The sequence below is a fragment of the Macaca nemestrina genome, chromosome 18 (assembly GCF_043159975.1).
Source record: "Macaca nemestrina isolate mMacNem1 chromosome 18, mMacNem.hap1, whole genome shotgun sequence".
Taxonomy (NCBI): domain Eukaryota; kingdom Metazoa; phylum Chordata; class Mammalia; order Primates; family Cercopithecidae; genus Macaca; species Macaca nemestrina.
Genome location: NC_092142.1, coordinates 54,908,930 through 54,933,106, shown reverse-complemented (window position 1 = coordinate 54,933,106; position 24,177 = coordinate 54,908,930). Strand labels below are relative to the sequence as shown.

Here is a 24,177-nt window from a genome sequence, read left to right as displayed (position 1 = left end):
TGTGATATTGGACCAGCAATCCCATCTTGCAAAATCTCAGTTTCCTCATCTACAAAATGAGACTAATCACATTAAATTAGGTAACAGATGCAAAGAAAGCATTTAGCCCAGGGTCTGGTACCTATAAGGCATTCTGTAAATGAAGGCTAGTGGCATTGATTCCTGACATTATCAGTATTCCTCACAGAGTAGGTCCTGTGCATTAGGGGATGCCTGCGACAGAGGCGGTACCTAGAGAGAACAGCAAATAGAAGATGTTTCATTAGGAAACCATTTCCTCTATAGTTCTCTTTGCATTCTGATTTTGTGGAAGAGAAAGACTCAGTTTGGTGGTATTATAGCATGTTATATATACATACACACACACATATATATACACACACACATATATATACACACACACATATGTATGTGTATATATATAATGCTTGTTAATTTCCATTTTTAGCATGGAGAATTCTTCGCCCCTCTGGTTAATGATAGATAATTACATCTAACTCAGTCTGGTAAAGTCCTATTCAGTAACTTAAACGGTCTCTTTAGATAGCATAATCACTTCAAATAAATCCATAGCCTCTCAGATTTGCTCCCCACCCCACCCACACTCCTTGCCAAGATGGTGTCAGGCTGTGTAAGTCAAGGGATGCTAATAGGACCACATGAGTGAGAGGGCAGAGGGAGCTTGGACCCACCTGCAGAAGTCCTTGCGTTGTTGTGGTCTCCACAGCAACGTCCCGCTGCCCGGGCTCCTGGGAGGAGGATGAATTCTCACGTGGTGAGCTCATGGTCTGTCCTCTCGTCTTGATCAAAGCCCACTGACCCTCCCTGGCTGGCTCAGTGCCCCACCTCACCGTGCATAGTGCTCAGCACTGTGCTCCAGCACAGGCCAGGCTGTGGTTTCACTCTGTTATCGAGTCCATGAAGCGCATCTGTAGCCCCCTGCCCTCCTCCTCCTCCTCTAGCTCCCAGCCAGGTTGGTAGTCACCTCTGAGTTTTCTTCAAAGCCACACAGTGATGTCTGGATCCATTTCAAGGAATTGGGGATCCAACGGAAGTGGGAGCACTCTCTGAGATCTCTCTTGGCCCAACCACTTCTGCTCTGCTGTGGCTGCCCCAGGTTGGTTGAGATGTGGAACCCTTCTGTCAGTATCCTCCTGGAGAACCCTTCACTGCTTAGCACACATTTCGTCCTTGGCACACATTTCAGCCCCTCACTGCACCCCATCACTTTCCCCTATTGCTGTACCCCTTTAGGACCTATGTCTAAGAGGGGGAGTCAGGGCACTTTGCATCACAGGTGCTTTCCCTACCTCTCTTCCCTTCTCCTTTCCAAAATCCACTGTACAGAAGGGCTGGATTTTCCTGTTTGTCCTATTTTGGGGATCTTCTCCACCATATACCTCCCCTTCATTGTAATGGTTGCTAGAGGTAAGGGAATGGTTTTGTGGTATAGAAATGCAAGATATATTGGCTTGCTCTTCCCAAAACACTATCCTAGTTGCACTAGGTAGATACAATTTTCTTTAATAACAGCTTTTAAAAAAATCTCAATTTAAATAAAAAAAATCAAGTAAATTGATAGTGAATTTGGTAGTGGCAATGGAACAAACTGTGAAGACAAAAGGTCTAGAGCTGAGCTTTGGGAAGCCACAGGGCACATGTAAGACACTGTGATGAATATGCACCTGGAAAAGTCCAAGGTGTACTCCAAGGAGGAAGAGAGTCATGGCTACGGTTTATTAGAAAATAAGAGACGTTGGAAAAGCAAAGCACTGAGAAGTTCAGGAGAATCAGGGGAAGGTTCTTGGAAGAGGTGGCAGTTAAATTGGATTTTAAAGAAGAAGCTGGAGAAGAAAGACATCCACACTGGGGGTGGTGGTGTTGGCAACAAGATAGTTTGTGTGAAGTGCTTTAAAACAGTTGAGTGAGCAGTGGTGTAGAGAATTGATAATATTTCTGGTCAGATGAAGGGACAGATTTGAAGGCCAGGGAGAATCTTTTTGGTGGCAACCATGAAGGGCCAGAGGGGAAATAATATAATCTAAGAGGCCTCAAGGTTGCCAAGGAGGCTGTAGACCAAATGGCCATTGAAGACTCTTGTTGGCAGGGCCAGCCGGGCTGCCAGTCTGAGCTGGCAGTGTTTGTGCCTTCAGAGCCACTGGCTTGTCCCAGCAGCAACCTTCTTCCTCTTCTCAGAAACTTCTCGGCTTCTCCAGCCTGCACTGTGTCCCACAAGCGGGGCTGGAAACCACATTCATCCTTGGGCCTCTGGCACTCGTAATCCTAAAATGTCTTGCCTGGTCTGGAATGTCTTTTCTATTTCCCCCATCCCGGAAGTCCAAAGCTGATCAAATTATCTTTCCCCAACTCAAGAGTTAATCATCAGCTTCTTATGTAAATCAGAACAGGAAAGTCTTGCTTGGTCAATTCCTTTGAGAATATTGTTCTGATGCTGTTCTTCAGTAACTCGGCTGCCTCTGCCTGCCTATTCAGCACTTACCAGTTAACAAGAAGCTCTTTCTGGCTCCCAACTGAAGCTCTCTGAGGTCAGCAGCAGCCGTCGATGTTCACGGAGTTCCGGCAGGCAGCCAAATGAGTGGGAATTGGGTGCACCCAGGCCAGATCCTATTTTGGGCTATCTGGGTCCTTGCAGCCCCCACCAAGGGTGAGATATCCAATGGGGGAGAAGGGCTCTCAGAAGATGGGGTGGGAGAGGATTTTCCACTGGTAGAAACGAGGTTATTTTTTAGAGGTCTCTGAGGGTCTGTGGAGAGCTATGCAGTACTTTGATGGCATCAATGTTCTGGTGTTGCCGAGAACCTAGGACCAGAGCTTCCTTCTTGGGGTGGGTAGAGCACAAAAGACCCTGGTTCTGCCCTTGGATTGCTCACACGCTGCAAGGGGTTTAGAGGGACACTATCCTGAGCACTGGGGAGGTGTGAGGAGCAGAGCCTGTGCTTCTGTACTCCTGGCTGCAGCGACAGGACTTTCAGTAATGAAATGAAATTAGAAACAGTGCTAAGACACCCGGGTCTTGCTAAGTAAGTAGCCGGGCAGTTTCCTTCCCAGGCCTCCACGTTCTGTGTGGTGACTGAGACTCCTGCATGCCCAGTCTCCCAAAGTGCCATGCTGCTGGAAGTAGATGGGTTGATTTCAGGAAGCATCTGCTTGAGAATTTTAAATTTTCATCCATGAATATTCATGTGTATTCAGAAGCATATACCTAACTCACCAACCACAATTCCATAAATGTCATTACTTGGAATTCTTCTAGGTAAAATGTTAAAAGGAGTTTATTGAAATTAAATTTTAAGAAAAAAATAAAAAGCCAGTAATCATGCAGGTGCTGCACAGATGTGCTGGCAGTGGTGCCAGAGGGTGTGGAGTGACAGAAGTGTAGGAACCCCTGGGAAGATGAGTTTGTGGCATCCCAGGATCTACAGAGTTTGGTGTGTGTCAATCCTGTAGAAAGAAAGAGCTCTCAGCAGAAGGGAGATGGGTTCCTGAGTGAATGGGGGAGATTTTGTGGCTAGGTGTTGCTGGGTTCCTAGGAGAAACTAAGTCAGTGGTCTCATGGGGTGACTTCTACAGCAATCTTGGAAGAAGCCGTGGACCTGGATTCATGGAGAGGGAACCTGGATACCGTCAGCTGCACAGCCTCTGGGTGAAGGAAGCATGTCCCCACTGGGGAGCCACAGGCTGGGTGGGCCATGACCCTGCCTGTCCCCAGCCTGCTCCTGATTCCTCCATGTGTTCCCCCAGGGCCTTCTGCTGAAGGGCCACAGAGGAACACCAGGCTGGGATGGATTCAGGGCAAGCAAGTCACTGTGCTGGGAAGCCCTGTGCCTGTGAACGTGTTCCTCGGAGTCCCCTTTGCTGCTCCCCCGCTGGGACCCCTGCGATTTACGAACCCTCAGCCTGCATCGCCCTGGGATAACTTGCGAGAAGCCACCTCCTACCCTAATTTGTAAGACCAGGTTCGGGCCCACGGGTGGTTTGTGGCTCTGGGAGTGGCAGGAATGCAGGTCATGCAGCCCAGTGAGAAAGAAGAGGGATTGGCGTGGATGGGGGAGAAGGGAAAGAGAGGGCTTGAGACTCGAACCAGTGGTTCGGTAATCTCCTGACTCCTAAACCGACTGATGGCCAGGATGCTGGAGGCATCTTTAAAAATATGCCGATTCTCCAAGCTCCCTTCTGAACTTTCTGAATCAGAATATCCCGAGCCGATCCCAGGAAACTATTATCTGAATGTTCTCTAGAGACTGATCACCAGCCAGGTGTTCTGGAAGTGCTGAGATGGGTTTACTGAGTCGTTTGATCAGAAGGGACTGTCTAGGTATCTTCTTGTGACCTCTCACCCAAGCCTGGCCTCTGTGGTCAGACTGGGTGGGGCTTTATTGAGAAGAACCACACTAGAAGGGTGTCAGCTCCAGCTGTCAAAACTGTGCCTGATGCAATACCTGGCCCATGGTGAACTCCATAAATACCCGTGGAATGAACATGTGGACGTGTCTCTGTGACACAGGGACTCTGGGAGGTAAGGAGCTCCTGGTCACTGCAGATTTTCAAGCTCGGGTAGGTAAGCAGTTACCAGATTAATTGTGGAGGGGTGAGGTGAGACTTACTGGGTGGGCAGTGAGACTTGAAAATCCCCCTAGAATCTTCCACCTCTTTAGATTCTGTCAAGCTCTCAGGTTGGGCCACATGGGTTCCTGGTAGAATAAATTTTGGTGGCAGGATATTCCCTAAGCCACAGAAGATGACCCGATGTGGTCCAAGGACTGAGGACATCAAGCTGAAACTCATTTGTTGTGTGCATTCATTCATTCACCCAACTAATATTCATTGAGAACCAACTTGATAACTGGCTCTCCATTAGGCCTGGGGACACGGCAGGGGATGAGTCACCGCTGTCCTCAGGCAGCATGCAGAGGGGTGATGGTGGCAGGAATGTAAACAGTAATTGACAGTTAAAATATAAGATGGGAAGGGCAACCATTAGGGTGTCAGGGAAGGGCGCTGAGGGGAAACAAAAACCCACCTGGCCCAGCTTGGATGGGAGGTCAGAGATGGCTTTTCTGAAAGCACTGAGGCCTGATCAACAACATACAAAAGGGGCAAGGAGGCATGAACACCTGTCAGGAGAAGACGAGCAGCGATATTGCGCACTATTCTGTTACGAAAACAACTAGCATTGATTGTGCACACAGTATGGTAGAAACATTCACATGACAGCCTCACTTAATCTTACGGTGTATCATGCTCTGCTGGTGCTCTGAGGTACAGAGGTGACTAAAACCTCTGTAGAGTCGTAGGCTTTCCGGTGCTCAGAGCTGAGCTGGGGATGATGATAATGCACACGAACAAGCTTAGGACAAGTTCTGGGAAAGAACACAAAGTAGGTGGGTGTTTCCAAAGAAGAGATATAGTAGAACTGGAGAAATCTCAGAAGGCTTCTGGGAGGAGGTGGCAAGTTAGAGTGAATCTGAAACAAAGGGAAGAATGTGAGCACGCAGATATGGGGAGAGAGCAGTCGAGGCAGAGGGCCCGGCTTGAGCAAAGCCTGGGTGCGGGAGTCTATCCCGGTTTGTTCCAGGTACAGAGGACTGGAAATGTTCCTTTGCTCTTCTGGGGACAGAAGAGGGAGCCGCAGGGGCAAAGCCCTTGTTATTCGACTGTGTCCTGCCCTCTGTGGTTTAGGGAATTGTTGGGCCAGCTTGGTTTGTTATGTGTGTCTATATTATCGTGGTGGCATAGGAGGGTGGTGGGTGGTAATGGTGCAATTATTCTACACCATGTGCTTTCCTAGCCAGGAACCAGATCAAAGAGAATTATAATTTGCTTGCTTGTTTGTTTTGGAAACCATGGGGGTTTGGGTATGATTGGACTTTGTACCAGTAGCTGCCTCTTCTGCTCAGGCAGAGGAGACGGCCAGGCCTCCCTGCTCTCAGAAGAACTGGCCCTTCCCAGGCAAGTTTGCTGATAACTTTTTCTGAGGGTTTTCTCCTCTCCTTCTCCAAGGTGCCTCCAGAACTCAGAGTGGCTGCGCTTAGATCAACACATGCTCAAGGTGCATTACCCCAATATTGGCGCATCAGAAGACTGCCTGTACCTGAACATCTATGCGCCTGCCCACGCCGATGCAGGCTCCAAGCTCCCCGTAAGGCTGCCTGCTGTGTGTGCTTCAAGCTCCAGCTAGCAGGACCTTGGCCTGGGATCCAGGCAGTGCAGCTGCATGTCTGGAATCGGAACTACCCCCTGTTGGGTAAAAGGGAAATGTAATCACATCAACAATTTTTAAAAATCATTCGAATGATAGATTCACGTGATCAGTTTTTCTGATTGATTCTTTATTGGCAGTGCCTTGACTTTTAATTTTTATTTTGTTCTGTTTTTCCAATCTGTTGCATATTTAGTGACCTGTAAGCTTTCAGAAAAGACACTACTTAAAAGGAGTCTGACTTTTTTTAAAATTTGAGGTATCTTTTTTTTTTTTTAATTATACTTTAAGTTCTAGGGTACATGTGCATAACGTGCAGGTTTGTTACATATGTATACATGTGCCATGTTGGTGTGCTGCACCCATTAACTCGTCATGTACATTAGGTATATCTCATAATGCTATCCCTCCCCCCTCCCCACTCCCCACAATAGGCCCTGGTGTGTGAGGTTCCCCTTCCTGTGTCCAAGTGATCTCATTGTTCAATTCCCACCTATGAGTGAGAACATGTGGTGTTTGGTTTTCTGTCCTTGTGATAGTTTGCTGAGAATGATGGTTTCCAGCTGCATCCATGTCCCTACAAAGGACACCAACTCATCCTTTTTTATGGCTGCATAGTATTCCATGGTGTATATGTGCCACAGTTTCTTAATGCAGTCTGTCACTGATGGACATTTGGGTTGATTCCAAGTCTTAGCTATTGTGAATAGTGCTGCAATAAACATACGTGTGCATGTGTCTTTACAGCAGCATGATTTATAATCCTTTGGGTATATACCCAGTAATTGGATGACTGGGTCAAATGGTATTTCTAGTTCTAGATCCTTGAGGAATCGCTGAACTGTTTTCCACAAAGGTTGAACTAGTTTACAGTCCTACCAACAGTGTAAAAGTGTTCTTATTTCTCTACATCCTCTCCAACACCTGTTGTTTCCTTATTTTTTTAATGAGTGCCATTCTAACTGGGGTGAGATGGTATCTCATTGTGGTTTTAATTTGCATTTCTCTGATGGCGAGTGATGATGAGCATTTTTTCATGTGTCTGTTGGCTGTATGAATGTCTTCTTTTGAGAAGTGTCTGTTCATATCCTTTGCCCACTTTTTGATAGGGTTGTTTTTTTTTTCTTGTAAATTTCTTTGAGTTCTTTGTAGGTTCCGGATATTAGCCCTTTGTCAGATGAATATATTGCAAAAATTTTCTCCCATTCTGTAGGTTTCCTGTTCAGTCTGATGGTAGTTTCTTTTGCTGTGCACAAGCTCTTTAGTTTAATTAGATCCCATTTGTCAATTTTGGCTTTTGTTGCCATTGCTTTTGGTGTTTTACACATGAAGTCCTTGCCCACACCTATGTCCTGAATGGTATTGCCTAGGTTTTCTTCTAGGGTTTTTATGGTTTTAGGTCTAACATTTAAGTCTCTAATCCACCTTGAATTAATTTTTGTATAAGGAGTAAGGAAAGGATCCAGTTTTAGTTTTCTACTTGTAGCTAGCCAATTTTCCCAGCACCATTTATTAAATAGGGAATCCTTCCCCCTTTCTTGTTTTTGTCAGGTTTGTCAAAGATCAGATGGCTGTAGATGTGTGGTATTATTTCTGAGGGCTTTGTTCTGTTCCATTGATTTATATCTCTGTTTTGGTACCAGTACCATGCTGTTTTGGTTACTGTAGCCTTGTAGTATAGTTTGAAGTCAGGTAGTGTGATGCCTCCAGCTTTATTCTTTTGGCTTAGGATTGTCTTGGCAATGCGGGCTCTCTTTTGGTTCCATATGAACTTTAAAGCAGTTTTTTCCAATTCTGTGAAGAAAGTCATTGGTAGCTTAATGGGGATGGCATTGAATCTATAAATTACCTTGGGCAGTATGGCCATTTTCATGACATTGATTCTTCCTATCCATGAGCATGGTATGTTCTTCCATTTGTTTGCGTCCTCTTTTATTTCACTGAGCAGTGGTTTGTAGTTCTCCTTGAAGAGATCCTTCACATCCCTTGTAAGTTGGATTCCTAGGTATTTTATTTTCTTTTAAGCAATTGTGAATGGGAGTTCATTCTTGATTTGGCTCTCTGCTTCTCTGTTATTGGTGTATAAGAATGCTTGTGATTTTTGCACATTGATTTTGTATCCTGAGACTTTGCTGAAGTTGTTCATCAGCTTAAGGAGATTTTGGGCTGATATGATGGGGTTTTCTAAATATACAATCATGTCATCTGCAGACAGGGACAATTTGACTTCTTCTTTTCCTAATTGCATACCCTTTATTTCTTTCTCTTGCCGGATGGCCCTAGCCAGAACTTCCAAAACTATGTTGAATAGGAGTGGTGAGAGAGGGCATCCCTGTCTCTTGTGCCAGTTTTCAAAGGGAATGCTTCCAGTTTTTGCCCATTCAGTATGATATTGGCTGTGGGTTTGTCATAAATAGCTCTTATTGTTTTGAGATACGTTCCATCAATACCAAATTTATTGAGAGTTTTTAGCATGAAGGACTGTTGAATTTTGTCAAAGGCCTTTTCTGCATCTATTGAGATAATCATGTGGTTTTTATCTTTGGTTCTGTTATATACTGGATTATGTTTATTGATTTGCATATGTTGAACCAGCCTTGCATCCCAGGGATGAAGCCCACTTGATCATGGTGGATAAGCTTTTTGATGTGCTGCTGGATTCGGTTTGCCAGTATTTTGTTGAGGATTTTCGCATCAATGTTCATCAGGGATATTGGACTAAAATTATCTTTTTTTTTGTTGTGTCTCTGCCAGGCTTTGGTATCAGGATGACGTTGGCCTCATAAAATGAGTTAGGGAGGATTCCCTCTTTTTCTATTGATTGGAATAGTTTCAGAAGGAATGGTACCAGCTCCTCCTTGTAACCTCTGGTAGAATTCAGCTGTAAATCCGTCTGGTCCTGGACTTTTTTTGGTTGGTAGGCTATTAATTATTGCCTCAATTTCAGATCCTGCTATTGGTCTATTCAGGGATTCAAGTTCTTCCTGGTTTAGTCTTGGGAGAGTGTATGTGTCCAGGAATTTATCCATTTCTTCTAGGTTTTCTAGTTTATTTGCATAGAGGTGTTTATAGTATTCTCTGGTGGTAGTTTGTATATCTGTGGGGTCAGTGGTGATATCCCCTTTATCATTTTTTATTGCATCTATTTGATTCTTCTCTCTTTTCTTCTTTATTAGTCTTGCTAGTGGTCTATCAATTTTGTTTCTTTTCAAAGAAACAGCTCCTGGATTCGTTGATTTTTTTGAAGGGTTTTTTGTGTCTCTATTTCCTTCAGTTCTGCTCTGATCTTAGTTATTTCTTGCCTTCTGCTAGCTTTTGAATGTGTTTGCTCTTGTTTCTCTAGTTCTTTTAATTGTGATGTTCGGGTGTCAATTTTAGATCTTTCCTGCTTTCTCTTGTGGGCATTTAGTGCTATAAATTTCCCTCTATACACTGTTTTAAATGTGTCCCAGGGATCCTGGTATGTTATATCTTTGTTCTCATTGGTTTCAAAGAACATCTTTATTTGTACCTTCATTTCGTTATGTACCCAGTAGTCATTCAGGAGCAGGTTGTTCAGTTTCCATGTAGTTGAGCGGTTTTGATTGAGTTTCTTAGTCCTGAGTTCTAGTTTGATTGCATTGTGGTCTGAGAGACAGTTTGTTATTATTTCTGTTCTTTTCCATTTGCTGAAGAGTGCTTTACTTCCAGCTATGTGGTCAATTTTGGAATAAGTGCAACGTGGTGCTGAGAAAAATGTATATTCTGTTGACTTGGGTGGAGAATTCTGTAGATGTCTATTAGGTCCGCTTGGTGCAGAGTTGAGTTCAATTTCTGGATATCCTTGTTAATTTCTGTCTCGTTGATCTGTCTAATGTTGACAGTGGGGTGTTTAAGTCTCCCATTATTATTGTATGGGAGTCTAAGTCTCTTTGCAAGTCTCTAAGGACTTGCTTTATGAATCTGGGTGCTCCTGTATCTGTATTGGGTGCATATATATTTAGGATACTTAGCTCTTCTTGTTGAATTGATCCCTTTACCATTATGTAATGGCCTTCTTTGTCTCTTCTGATCTTTGTTGGTTTAAAGTCTGTTTTATCAGAGACTAGGATTGCAACCCCTGCCTTTTTTTGTTTTCCATTTGCTTGGTAGATCTTCCTCCATTCCTTTATTTTGAGCCCATGTGTGTCTCTGCATGTGAGATGGGTCTCCTGAATACAGTAAACTTGACTCTTTATCCAATTTGCCAGTCTGTGTCTTTTAATTGGACCATTTAGTCCATTTACATTTAGGGTTGGTATTGTTATGTGTGAATTTGATCCTGTCATTATGATATTAGCTGGTTATTTTGCTCATTAGTTGATGTAGTTTCTTCCTAGTGTCGATGATCTTTACGATTTGGCATGTTTCTGCAATGGCTGGTACCAGTTGTCCCTTTCCATGTTTAGTGCTTCCTTCAGGATCTCCTGTAGGGCAGGCCTAGGAGTGACAGAATCTCTAAGCATTTGCTTGTCTGTAAAGGATTTTATTTCTCCTTCACGTATGAAAGTTAGTTTGGCTGGATATGAAATTCTGGGTTGAAAATTGTTTTCTTTAAGAATGTTGAATATTGGCCCCCGCTCTCTTCTGGCTTGTAGAGATCTGCTGTTAGTCTGATGGGCTTCCCTTTGTGGGTAACCCGACCTTTTTTTCTGGCTGCTCCTAACATGTTTTCCTTCATTTCAACTTCAGTGAATCTGACAATTATGTGTCTTGGAGTTGCTCTCCTCGAGGCGTATATTTGTGGCGTTCTCTATATTTCCTCTAGATGAATATTGGCCTGCCTTGCTAGGTTGGGGAAGTTCTCCTGGATAATATCCAGCAGAGTGTTTTCCAACTTGGTTCCATTCTCCCCATCAGTTTCAGGCACACCTATCAGATGTAGATTTGGTCTTTTCACATAATCCCATATTTCTTGGAGGTTTTGTTCATTTCTTTTTACCCTTTTTCCTCTAAACTTCTCTTCTCGCTTCATTTCATTCATTTGGTCTTCAATCACTGATACTCTTTCTTCCAGTTGATTGAGTCAGTTGCTGAAGCTTGTGCATTTGTCACCTAGTTCTCGATTCATGGTTTTCATCTCTATCAGTTCGTTTATGGACTTCTCTGCATTGATTATTCTAGTTATCCATTCTTCCATTATTTTTTCAAGGGTTTAATTTCTTTGCTCTGGGTACTTAGTTCCTCCTTTAGCTCTGAGAAGTTTGATTGTCTGAAGCCTTCTTCTCTCAACTCGTCAAAGTCATTCTCCATCCAGCTTTGTTCCATTGCTGGTGATGAGCTGTGTTCCTTTGGAGGGGGGGATGTGCTCTGATTTTTTGAATTTCCAGCTTTTCTGCACTGCTTTTTCCCCATCTTTGTGGTTTTTATCTGCCTTTGGTCTTTGATGATGGTGACATACTGATGGGGTTTTGGTGTGGGTGTCCTTTCTGTTTGTTAGTTTTCCTCCTAACAGTCAGGACCCTCAGTTGCAGGTCTGTTGGATTTTGTTTGAGGTTCACTCTAGACCCTATTTGCCTGGGTATCAGGAGCGGAGGCTGCGAAAGATAGAATATTGCTGAATAGTAAGTGTTGCTGTCTGATTCTTGCTCTGGAAGCTTCATCTCAGAGGTGTACCCAGCTGTGTGAGGTGTGAGGTGTCAGTCTGCACCTCGTGGGGGGGGTTGTCTCCCAGTTAGGCTACTCAGGGGGTCAGGGACTCACTTGAGCAGGCAGTCTGTCCATTCTCAGATGTAAACCTTCATGCTGGGAGAACCACTGCTCTCTTCAAAGCTGTCAGACAGGGACATTTACATCTGCAGAGGTTTCTGCTGCTTTTTGTTTCGCTATGCCCTGTCCCCAGAGGTGGAGTCTATAGAGGCAGGCAGGCCTCCCTGAGCTGTGGTGGGCTCCACCCACTTCAAGCCTCCCTGTGGCGTTGTTTACCTACTTAAGCCTCAGCAATGGCGGCCGCCCCTCCCCCAGCCCCGCTGCTGCCTTGCAGTTAGATCTTAGACTGCTGTGCTAGCAACGAGGGAAGCTCTGTGGGCGTGGGACCCTCTGGGCCAGGCGTGGGATATAATCTCCTGGTGTGCCATTTGCTAAGACCCTAGGTAAAGTGCAGTATTATGGTGGAAGTTACCCCATTTTCCAGGTGTTGTGTGTCTCAGTTTCCCTTGGCTAGGAGGGAATTCCCTTCCCCCTTGCCCTTCCCAGGTGAGATGATGCTTCGCCCTGCTTCAGCTCTTGCTGGTTGGGCTGCACCCACTGACCAGCACCAACTGTCCGACATACCCCAGTGAGACGAACCTGGTACCTCAGTTGAAAATGCAGAAGTCACCCGTCTTCTGTGTCGCTCACACTGGGAGCTGGAGGCTGGAGCTGTTCCTATTCGGCCATTTTAGGCGCACTCTCTTTTTTCAAAAAGGATAATTTTATCCTCCAACTTTTCTGTTTATAATGAAGACAGTCAGGTAATCATGTTAAGTGTTTCATTTAAGAATATAAAATATCCCTATGTCAGTGAGTGGGGGAAAGGCATATTCTATTTTTTTAGCCAAACCCTCGCATCCTCTTCCATTCCCCATGCCTCTGCCAGGGGAAGATGGCTGTCTTGTATCATAACAGTAATGTCTATTAAATGCTCGCTGTGTACCAGGCACAGTACATCACCTGATTTAACTGGATAAGGACGATTTGGACCCATTCCACAGATGGAGAAGATGAGGCCTAGGAAGGGCATAAATGACTTGCTCCATGTTGTACACACAGTAGGCGCTAGATTCTGGCACCAAAGAAAGCGCTTTGTCTACCTCCCCTTTCTTCTGTGGCTTTCTTCTCTTTACCTGCCCCAAAGGCTGTAATCTCTAATATGACCTCAAGAAACAGAATGGAAGGGATTTGTTATTAAATGTATAAATAGAGATAATGCCACTTGAATAATGTCTTATGTTTCCTGGTCCCAATTTTTCTAATCAATACAATTTTTACTCTTCCCGGTTTTTTTTCTTTTCTGGGGGGAGGTGGGGAGTGCAGACAGAGTCTTGCTCTGTTCCCAGGCTGAAGTGCAGTTGTGCAAACTCGGCTCACTGCAACCTTCGCCACCCAGGCTCAAGGGATTCTTGTGCCTCACCCTCCTGATTAGCTGGGATTACAGGTGCCTGCCACCATGCCCGGCTAATTTTTGGTTTAGTAGAGACAGGGTTTCACCATATTGCCCAGGGTGTTCTCAAACTCCTGAGCTCAGGCAATCTGCCCACATCAGCCTCCCAAAGTGCTGGGATTACAGGCATGAGCCACTGCGCCTGACCTTTCTTCTTTCTCTTCTTTCTTTCTTCATTTTTCATCCTTTCTCCTTCTCCTCTTCCTCCTTCCTCCTTCTCCTTCTCCCTTCCTCCTCCTCTTTCTTTTTCTCCTCCTCCTCTTTTTCTCCCCTCCCCTCCCCTCCCCTCTTCCATTCTCCTTTTCTGCCCTCCCCTCCTTTCCTCTCCTCTCTCTGAGAGCTTTTCTCTGAAACACCTTGAGCTGCTTTTGCTCTTATATATGCTTACAATGGTTTCCGTCTTCCTGTGGGTCACAGGCTCACTGGTATTTAGTGAGCTATTTCTGAGCACTTGAAACTTGAAATGTGCTATTGCTCATTGTTCTATGAGCTTTAGATGCAGAATTTTGTTTAAACCTCATGATAACTTCATTAGTGAGATACTTTCCTTCTTCACATTTTACAGATGAGAAAAATGAGCTTTAGGCTAAGTAATCTTCCCAAGGTCACACAGCTAGTCAGTGGCAGTGGGAGTCAAACCCAGGCACTCAGGTGCCAGAGCCCACATGCTTAACCCTGGGCCTTCTTCAAAAGACAAAACCTCGTACCCCGCTTAGCAAGTGGGACATTTCTATTTGGTGTTAAGAACGTGTGCCTCACCTGCATGGCGGGGGAGGTGGTGCCTCCTGGTTGACTGGACACTCCTCTCCCCACCTCAGGTCTTGGTGTGGTTCCCAGGGGGTGCCTTCAAGACTGGCTCAGCCTCCATCTTCGATGGGTCCGCTCTGGCTGCCTATGAGGACGTGCTGGTTGTGGTCATCCAGTACCGGCTGGGAATATTTGGCTTCTTCACGTGAGTCTCTCCAAGTAATCGACACCCCAGATCCCCAAGGAGCAGGCATGCAGTAGCTGGAGACAATGCCGAGCGACCTAAGAACGAGTGAATCTTGAATGCCAGGCTGTACATAGAGTTTGGGCTTTATCCAACACAGACTGAGGGGCCAGGATTACCTTTCTCAGAGTAGTTTACCAGGAATCTCACTCTGAAGCAGAGTGGAGGGTGAGCCAGGGGTGTCCAGCTGCAGATGGGGAGCCCCACTGGGAGGCGCTGTCTTGATGCAGGCCATGGGGTCATTCAAACACAAAAGCAATAGCTAACATGTATATAACATGAGTGTATGACATGCTTATTGTCTGCCTGGCGCTGTCAATCTTCACAGCCATGTGGAGTGGGCACTATCATTATTCCCATTTTAGATGTGAGAACCATTGAGGCAAAGCAGGTTAAGTGACTTGCCCAAGGTCACCCATATAATAAGTGACCAGACTGTGAATCCTGTGCTCGAGGCTGAGATGGTAACCATTAAGGTATAATGCTTCTCAGGATAAACAGAGATGAAGAAACGGGGTCCAGGGTGGGAGCCACAGTAGAATGGAGGTGAAATTGGCGGGGCTTGACTCTTGACCAGATGCAGGGTCCTGGAAGAGAGAAGGTGGAGTCAGAGCCAGCTCAGTGGTCACGGACAGTGGAGGGGACCAGGGGAAGGAGCAGTCTGGGGAACTGGAAAATGGAGGGGAGTAGAATGTGCCCCAGGATGACGTGCATATATGGTGTGCACTGCATGCATGCTTTCAGTCTAGACATTTCTTTGGTTCTATGGCATTTCCACTTGTTTCATTTGTTCTCCCATTAATTCCATCCTGGAAAACATACAATTGGCAGGGGCAGCAGCATTGGGGGGTGGGATCCCAAAACTGCAGCTTTCTAGCTTTTGGGCAAGGGGGTTTAACCTCTCTGTGCCTGAATTAAAGAGTTGATGTATCCATTGGTGTCCTGACAGCAGGCTCCAGGTTTAGTGGAAGGGAGTTGGCATGAGCTGCTACTGTGGAAAAAAGCAGCCTCTGCCCAAACACTTCCCATCAGAGATGGAGCATGGGGTGGTGGGATAAACATCGCAGTCTCTCTCTAGCCCACCCTCATGGCACACAGCTGAGGCCTGGGTGATGCCATTCCTAGAGGTCAGCTTTTGGGGGGCAGGGCAGAGAAGGGTGGAGAAGACCCAAAGAAGCAAAGGAAGAAAAACCAGCACCACCTACCTCATAGGTGTGAGGGTTGTAGGATTCTTAGCCTTAAAGTCTTTCGAACAGTGTCCTATACTTGCTGCAGCTGCTGTTATTGTGTTGTTTTGTTTTGAGACGGCGCTCTGTCTCCCAGGCTGGAGTGCAGTGGCACAATCTCGGCTCACTGCAAGCTCCTCCTCTCGGATTCATGCCATTCTCCTGCCTCAGCCTCCTGAATAGCTGGGACTGTAGGTGCCTGCCACCACTCCCAGCTAATATTTTTGTTTTTTTTTGTTTTTTGTTTTTTCAGTAGAGATGGAATTTCACCATATTAACCAGGATGGTCTCGATCTCCTGACCTTGTGATCCGCTCGCCTCGGCCTCCCAAAGTGATGGGATTACAGGCGTGAGCCACCGCGTCTGGCCTGTTATTGTTATTATGACTAGCATTAATTTAGTTTCATGGAAAATTCTGTGCCCAGGAAACCCTTGCTTTCTAGTACAGACCAACTCTCAGGATCGGATTCTTGGATTCCAGACCAGCCTGGGCAACATAGGATTCATGGATTGGGATTCATGGATTCTGAGGAGCCCATGAATACTTGAAATTGCACCTACAATATTGTATGTGCATTTCTTCTCGGGTGCATAGCTTTCATCAAATTCTCAAAGAAATCCAAATCCCAGCAAAGCGTGAGAACTGAGCCCAGTTTCCCCAGCTTCTCCAGGCCTCTGACTCTCAGTCCCCTCCCCACTGATGCCTGCCCACAACCTCTGCTGAGAACTTCCAGGGCTGTGGGAAACACACCATGGCTGACTGAGAATTCTCACCCTGCCTCTTGTCCTCAGCACATGGGATCAGCACGTGCCGGGGAACTGGGCCTTCAAGGACCAGGTGGCTGCTCTGTCCTGGGTCCAGAAGAACATCGAGTTCTTTGGTGGGGACCCCAGCTCTGTGACCATCTTTGGCGAGTCCGCGGGAGCCATAAGTGTTTCAAGCCTTGTGAGTTCTCTGCTTTGTGATTTGAATGAATCTCAGTGCAGGAGTTTCCAAAAATGATGATGAATTATTAACATTTGATTGGTGCCTTCATGTTGAGCAAACACTTTAATACACATTGTCTTTTTCAAGCCTCACACACACATTATGAGTTAGGGGCTCAGTCTAATTTCACAGACAAGACAGTGTCATTGGGAAAGTTTAAATAAATCACCTGAGGTCACAGAGTGAGTAATAATTTGAGGGAAAATCCCTTGTATTTGTAGAGGAGAAACCCTAGTATTCAATTACCAGAGTGGTAATTACTTGTTTAATAGGAAACTCAGCTATGTCATGAAATGCCAAAAGATGCATATAAATATTTTATTTTAATTTAAACCATAAAATGTATATTCCCTCACCAACAGTTTGATATGGAGCCTTATGTTTGCAGAGTTGGTGTGCCGACTCGAGTTCCAACATGGATTATCTTGCATAAACCACCCGCAAAATTCGCTGTCCTCAAATTGCAGTTTCTTTACAGTGGGTGCAAACTTAAAGATGCATGCAAAGCCGCCTGATTTTACTGCATTTGGGATTTTTATACTTTTCCTGCAAATATTTTACTTCTTTCTTGTCCACGCACGATTTGACAGTAATATATGTATTATATATCTATATATCTATATATATAGATACATAGATATCCGTATAGTATATATATATACATACACACACATATATGGATTTTTGTTTTGATTTGTTTTGAGATGGAGTTTCGCTCTTGTTGCCCGGGCTGGAGTGCAATGGCGCAATCTAGGCTCACCACAACCTCCGCCTCCCGGGTTCAAGCAATTCTCCGGCCTCAGACTCCTGAGTAGCTGGGATTACAGGCATGTGCCACCATGCCTGGCTAATTTTGTATTTTTAGTAGAGATGGGGTTTCTCCATGTTGGTCAGACTGGTCTCGACCTCCCGACCTCAGGTGATCCACCTGCCTTGTCTTCCCAAAGTGCTGGGATTACAGGCATGAGCCACCGTGCCCGGTGACAGCAATATATTTTTTTGGGACAAGGTCTCACTCTGTTGCCCAGGCTGGCAAGCAGTGGGTGATCATAGTTCATTGCAGACCAAACTCTGGTCACAAGCAATTGTCCTGCCTCAGCCTCCCAAGGAGCTAGGACTAAAGGCATGCGCCACCTCGCCCAGCTAATTTTTTTTTTTTAAATTTTTTTAGAGATGAGGTCTAGCTGTATTGGGCTATATTGCCCAGGATGGTCTTGAACTTCTGGGCTCAAGTGATCCTCTTGTTTTGACTTCCCAAATTGCTGGGATTATAGGCATGAGTCACTATGCCTGACCTGACGCAATATTTTTTAGCCATCTTTTATCAAGAATTTTTTTCCAGACATAATTAGATTTTCTTTTTACACATACAGTTCATTTGTTCTCATAGTTCATTGATTATGTAATTACAATAACAAGTGCAAATGACAAAACAGGTTTGGAAGCGAACAAACCTGATTCTTGCCAAGAAACTGGTGAGAAGAGAAATGTACAGAGGTGCTAGAAAAAGGCCCACTGGCTCAGTGGTCAGCATTTCCTTGGCATCAGTTGGCAAGTTAATTGCAGCAATCAGTGACATGGTGGTGAGTTAAGAAAACTTCTGCTGAATAGCACTTGACAATATCTGTGGTCTTTTTACATCTTCAAAATTACCTTCTAAGGTGGATTATATTAACCTAACTTTTCATATATTATAACAGCCTTTATTTCATGATCAAAATTGGACCAGACCCTGTGTGAAGAGTTCTATGTTGATTACTTCCCCTGCTCCTCACAACAGTTTTGTGATATGGGCTCAATTTTTACTCCAGCTTTACAGGGGAGTGAACTGATACTTAGAAATATTAAGCAACTTGGCCGGGTGTGGTGATTCATGCCTGTAATCCCAGCACTTTGGAAGGCCGAGGTGGGTGGATCAAGAGGTCAGGAGATTGAGACTATCCTGGCCAACATGGTGAAACCCCATCTCTACTAAAAATACAAAAATTAGCTGGGCATGGTGGCACGGCCCTGTAATCCCAGCTACTCTGGAGGCTGAGGCAGGAGAATTACTTGAACCTGGGCATCAGAGGTTGCAGTGAGCTGAGATTGTGCCACTGCACTCCAGCCTGGCCACAGAGTGAGACTCCATCTCAAAAAAAAGAAAAAAATAGATATATTAAGCAACTTCTCCGAGGTTACCTAGCTAGGAAGTGAAGGAGCTAGAAATCACGTGCCTGAACATTTGACATCAAAGTCCATGAAGAACCAGGGGTTCAGAGAGGTTAAGTAAGTTGCCCAAACCTTCACAGCTAGTCCTTTAACCCCCAAACCAGGGCTTTTTTCCCCTCTAAGCTTAGAGCTTTTAAGGAGGCTTCCTGGGAAGGTTTCTTTGAAGAGGAGTGAATGGTATGTGTGTCGCTGGGGAGTAACTTTTCCTGGGTCTTCTGTGTTCTCTCTCCAGATACTGTCTCCCATGGCCGAAGGCTTATTCCACAAAGCCATCATGGAGAGTGGGGTGGCCATCATCCCTTACCTGAAAGCCTATGATTATGAGAAGAGTGAGGACGTATGTATACTGTTAACACCTTGCCAGCTTCCTCTCCTCAGTTAGCAGAGAATGTTTCGGGCACCTTCTCACCATGTGTTTGGCTTTCCTTAGTGACCATGCCCAAGGAACCTCATGCTGGCCCAAGGTGAACCTTGTTCCTCCATGAAATCTCTGGTTCAACAGGAAATGGAACTAGCTACACAACGCCACACCACTGGTGTGCACAAGTGTGTGTGTATGCGTGTTATGGTTCTTACATCTTACCGTGATTCTTTGCTTGTGATATATAACTCAGTTCCCTGTATCCTATACAGCTCTTCTGTGCCTACGCTACTCTGCTGGGAATGGATACCCAGGACATTATGTTAAGAAAGATTCAGAGGCTGTTTCCAGCTCAGTGGGAAATAACGCTGTGACTGATTAGTGTTGTCTGGCTTGGGATTATAAGGGGCATCTATCACACGATATTTCTCATCTGTCTCTTGTCTTAATTATCTACTAGATCGTGAGGCCCTAGAGACCAGGATCTCTCGGTCCTTCAGGCCCCCAACATAATACTTGGTATATATCAGGCAGCCATAAGTGTTCTGAATGAATGAGTTAACAAATGAGCTGTTTCATTCAATGCACATTAATTAAGCACTGGGCTGTGGAGCCATCTCTTGAGTATTCATCATTTTTGTGGTAAATTTTCTTAAACATCTTACAGAAAGTAACAGTGTATACCAAGAGCAGTAACATAGAGTTATAAAGTTGTAAAAAGAATACCCTCAATACACAGAAATACTGATTTTGGTAACATTCTCCATAAAACTGTTTTCAGTTTGGGCATATATTTATTCATTTGACACACATCACTGGGTGCCCACTATTTTCCCTGCTCTGTTAGAGCTTTGGGACTTATCAGTGGAGAAAGCACATTCTAAACTTGAGGGCAATCTAATCTTTTTATCACCTATCCATGGATAGGATTAAATCCTGGAATCCATGGATAGGTTTGGGAAGTGGTCCCACAATTGTGCCAGACTCCACATGCTTGCACGTTTTCCCAGGGAGAGGGTCTGTGACTTTGATTGGATTCTCAGAGTATCCATGACTCCCAGAAGATTGAGAACCATCACTTTCAGGGAGCGAGTTCTACAAATGTGGAAGGTTCAGTGACAAGGAAAGCAGGTGTTCAGCAATGGGCCAGTCATGGAAGGTGGGGAACATCGAGCTTATAGGAGATTGGATGAGGAAGGGGTTTCTGGGGGGTGCAATGCCCTGAAAGGACATCGTGGAGGGAAGGACATAGGCCTTATAGAATGAGGAGGATTGGTATAGAGGCAGGAAAAAGACAGGTAGGAAATTCCAGGCTGTGTGTGGGCCTGGGGTTTGGGCAGGGCTGACAAGCTAAGAATCTGATCTGGAGCCCTGCCTCTACTGACAATGAAGGAGCTTGCAAAGCTGCTCCTCGCTCTTGGTGTTTCTGTCTTATTTAGCACCTTAAGATTGGGCTTCTAGACTCCGGAGGGGCCAAGTACCAATGCAGCCAAGCTCACAGGACTGATCTCTTTGTGACCATGAACCTTGATTCCATTCCACGGTCATAGACTGGCAAACTTTCATCCCCAGCTGTGGTGTTCACTAAAGATGACAGGGGGAGCCAGGCAAGAGAGTGAGGGTGATGCAGTGGCAACCTGTCCGCCATGTGCACCTTCCATTATAGGGGTGTGGGGCTAGGCAGGGGTAGCAGGATGGACTCATGTATGGAGGACAAACCTGTGTCTGATTGGAGGACATTTTCCAGCTTCCATTTTCCTAGATGCTTCCAATGTCATGCTCTAACCTGGCCCTTTCTGCAAAATAGCTGCAGGTGGTTGCACATTTCTGTGGGAAGAATGCATCAGACTCTGAGGACCTGCTGAGGTGCCTGAGGACAAAATCCTCCAAGGAGCTGCTGACCCTCAGCCAGGTGAGGACAGAGGGGGCAGTTTTGGGGGCGGGCTTGTCCTTTGAATGGAGAGATGAACTAATCCTACCCCTCTGTTATTTATTTGGATTTGGAACATAGAAAAGAGGAGGATTGGGGATACTTGGTAACAGCTGTAAAAAAAAAATAAGTAGGGGTATAGAACCCTTGTAGGTAATTTAAGAAAATTGTTGGGGCAGGGGTGCCACTTAGCCTGGAGAAGATTCAGCAAAGTACAAGGCTTGTCTCTAAGTCCCTGAAAGCATCTCACTGGAGAGAGGGACCACCCTTGTTACGCATGCTTCCAGAAGCTGAAGTCAAAATCAGGAGCTGGAAGTTCTATTAGGAAGTCATTTTAGTTCTGCATAACTGAAAACTTTTCAAGATCTCAGGTGTCTGGAAAATGACTGGGCTCCTTTATAAGGTGGTGAGATACCCACCTCTCCAGGTATTCAAGCAAAATCTAGCTGACCTCTGACAAACTTTCAGTCAGTGACAGTTAATTGAACCGGGTGATCTTTATGTCCCTTTCAATCTTGAGAGCCTTTGATGACGGTCTTTGAACGATCAAGATCATTATCTTTCAGATTTTAACATTTGCTAGTTATGTGGTATGTACTGAATGTCACTCTGAGCCATGCTGGACTCAGTGAAATGGATAATAAATCCTGGACCTGATGTAGTGTCAAACTCTTTCTTTCATATGCTCCTTTCTACCCAAATTCCAAAAGAGAAACCTAAGGAAACCATGATTAGGGCTGAGTGTTGCTTTCTGAGACCCAAAATATATCCAGGCATGTCCAAGACACTGTCGCTCAGGGAGACACTTGAGGAAGATGTTCACACCAACCCCTACAGTCCTGACCACTCCATCTACCACCATTTTTCCCTTTGCATTTGGCCAGTAATTCTCAAACTTGAATATGCATTAGGATCACCTGGAGGACCAGCTACAAGAAGGTTCCTGGGCTACGCCCCCACCCCAGAGTTTCTTATTGAGGAGCCTGAAGTGGGCCTGAGAATGTGCATTTATAACAAGTTCCCAGATGATGCTGGTGCTGCTGGTCTAGGAATCACACTTTGAGTATCTCTGGGCTAGGCTGTATTAGTCTCTTCTCATGCTGCTAATAAAGACATACCTGAGACTGGGTAATTTATAAAGGAAAGAGGTTTAATAAACTCACAGTTCCACGTGGCTGGAGAGTCCTCATAATCATGGTAGGGGCTGAAGGAAGAGCAAAGGCACATCTTACATGGTGGTTGCCAAAAAAAAAAAAAAAAAAAAAAGCTTGTGCATGGGAGCTCGCTTTATAAAACCATCAGATATCGTGAGATTTATTCACTGTCATGCAAATAGCATGGGAAAGACCTGCCCCATGATTCAATTACCTCTTACTGGGTCCCTCCCACAACATGTGGGAATTACGGGAGCTGTAATTTGAGATTTGGGTGGGGACACAGCCAAACCATGTCACAAGCCACTGTTTTTCTTGGTAGATATTATTGTTATTCCCATTTAGCAGATGAGAAAATAAGGTACAGACAACTTTAGCCACCTTGCCCAAGTACATGGCAGAGCTGCCAGGGACTGATATATTCAGCTGGGCCCGTAGTGTTTGTTTTTACTTTTTAAGTGCATTTAAACCAGTGCCAGACTGGGTTGGCTTTGCTTGGCCAGGATTTGGGACAGCAGATTTTGTGAACAGAAATAGTTGATGATTTTTTTTTTCCTTCCTTATTACAGAAAGCAAAGTCTTTCACTCGAGTGGTTGATGGTGCTTTCTTTCCTAATGAGCCTCTAGATCTATTGTCTCATAAAGCATTTAAAGCAATTCCTTCCATCATCGGAGTCAATAACCATGAGTGTGGCTTCCTGCTGCCTATGGTAAGAATTCTGGTTGTTCACACTGCCACTCTCTCAAATCATGATGCAGCTCTTGGCTTCAACAGCTGGGCATTTCCACAGATGACAGCAGGTGTTGTAAATGCTGAAGCCCACCAGCCAAGCACACAGTGATCACCTTTCCTCTCTCTGAAAGAGGGCAAGTGAGGACCGGTCAAGTCACAACAAGTGTCTGCCTTCCTCCTCATGTGATGAGGCTTAGGGTGGAAGAAACAACTATATAAAAAGGAAAGAAGGGATGGGTCCACTTCGTCTTTGTTCAGACAATGTTATAAATGATCGTTTCCAAAAAATGCAGTTACCACTTCAGAGCTGACATTCAGATAGGTTTGAAAAACTTCAGTCCTTTAAACTGTTCATGTCCAGCCTTGGTTCTGGCATTTGACATCCCAGAATGCTAAGGTTGTATAAGTTGCAAAATTGTTAAATCATTTTATTTATTCAACAAGTATGTACTGAGCATTTATTAGAGACTTATAAAAACTGAGCATATGAGCTTTCTGGGAGCTTACACTCTGGTGGGGAGAGACAGATGAGACACAAGGTTGAGAAGACGATTTCAGAGAGTGATAGATGCTATGAAGGACACAAGTGGGGAGAGAATGTATCTTTAGGGAGGTTAACAGGTGGTCAGGAAAGGCTCTTCTAGGGAGAGATTGTTGAGCTGAGGCCCAGGTGCTGGGAAAGACCCATGATTTTTTTGATTCCGTGGCTTAGCAAGACTCTATTCATTGGAAATAAACTTTTCATCTGTGGATGAGTGGAGAGTTCAAATTCCTAATACTGTTGAAGCTCATTTATATAGATTGACCTCCTCATTTTAAGCTGGACAAAATAGGGTTAAAAAATAAAGAAGATCAGATTACAAAGCCATTCAGTGGCTGTCTGGAACCAGAGTCCCAGTTCATTGAGTTGTGAAAGCATGTTCTGCCATTATTAATTTGTCCTCCAGGGCAATGTTTTGAAGTAGGACTAGGAATTTTTGTCCTCACATTGCAGACGAGGCCACTGAATCACAGTTCATGGCTTTAGTAAGGCATTTCAGTGATTTCTGGGTGTGTGTTAGAAAGAAGAAGGCAGGTGCTAGTGATGACAACCAGCACTGTAACTACTGTAACCAGTTCCCCAGTGCCTTCCAGTGCCAAGCACAGGCCATCCAAGCAACAACTTGAAAACAGGCATGATTTTCCCTATTTTAAAGAAACTGAG

At 44.9% G+C, this 24,177-nt stretch overlaps 1 protein-coding gene across 3 annotated transcripts in view; it reads left to right on the top strand.

Moving 5' to 3' along the window:
* Positions 1-2,440: 2,440 nt before the first annotated feature.
* LOC105494112 (carboxylesterase 5A) overlaps positions 2,441-24,177 on the top strand; it is a 33,923-nt gene continuing 12,186 nt past the window's right edge. Inside the window, exons 1-8 of one of the 3 annotated variants that reach the window (XM_071084558.1) lie at positions 2,441-2,665; positions 3,763-3,967; positions 6,022-6,160; positions 14,198-14,331; positions 16,389-16,542; positions 19,028-19,132; positions 20,964-21,068; positions 22,810-22,950. In XM_071084558.1, coding sequence (XP_070940659.1) covers positions 2,593-2,665; positions 3,763-3,967; positions 6,022-6,160; positions 14,198-14,331; positions 16,389-16,542; positions 19,028-19,132; positions 20,964-21,068; positions 22,810-22,950 — 1,056 coding nt within the window. In that variant the 5' untranslated portion in view covers positions 2,441-2,592. The remainder of the gene's footprint in view (positions 2,666-3,762; positions 3,968-6,021; positions 6,161-14,197; positions 14,332-16,388; positions 16,543-19,027; positions 19,133-20,963; positions 21,069-22,809; positions 22,951-24,177) is intronic. The other 2 variants (XM_071084559.1, XM_071084560.1) reach the window with 2 other exon arrangements.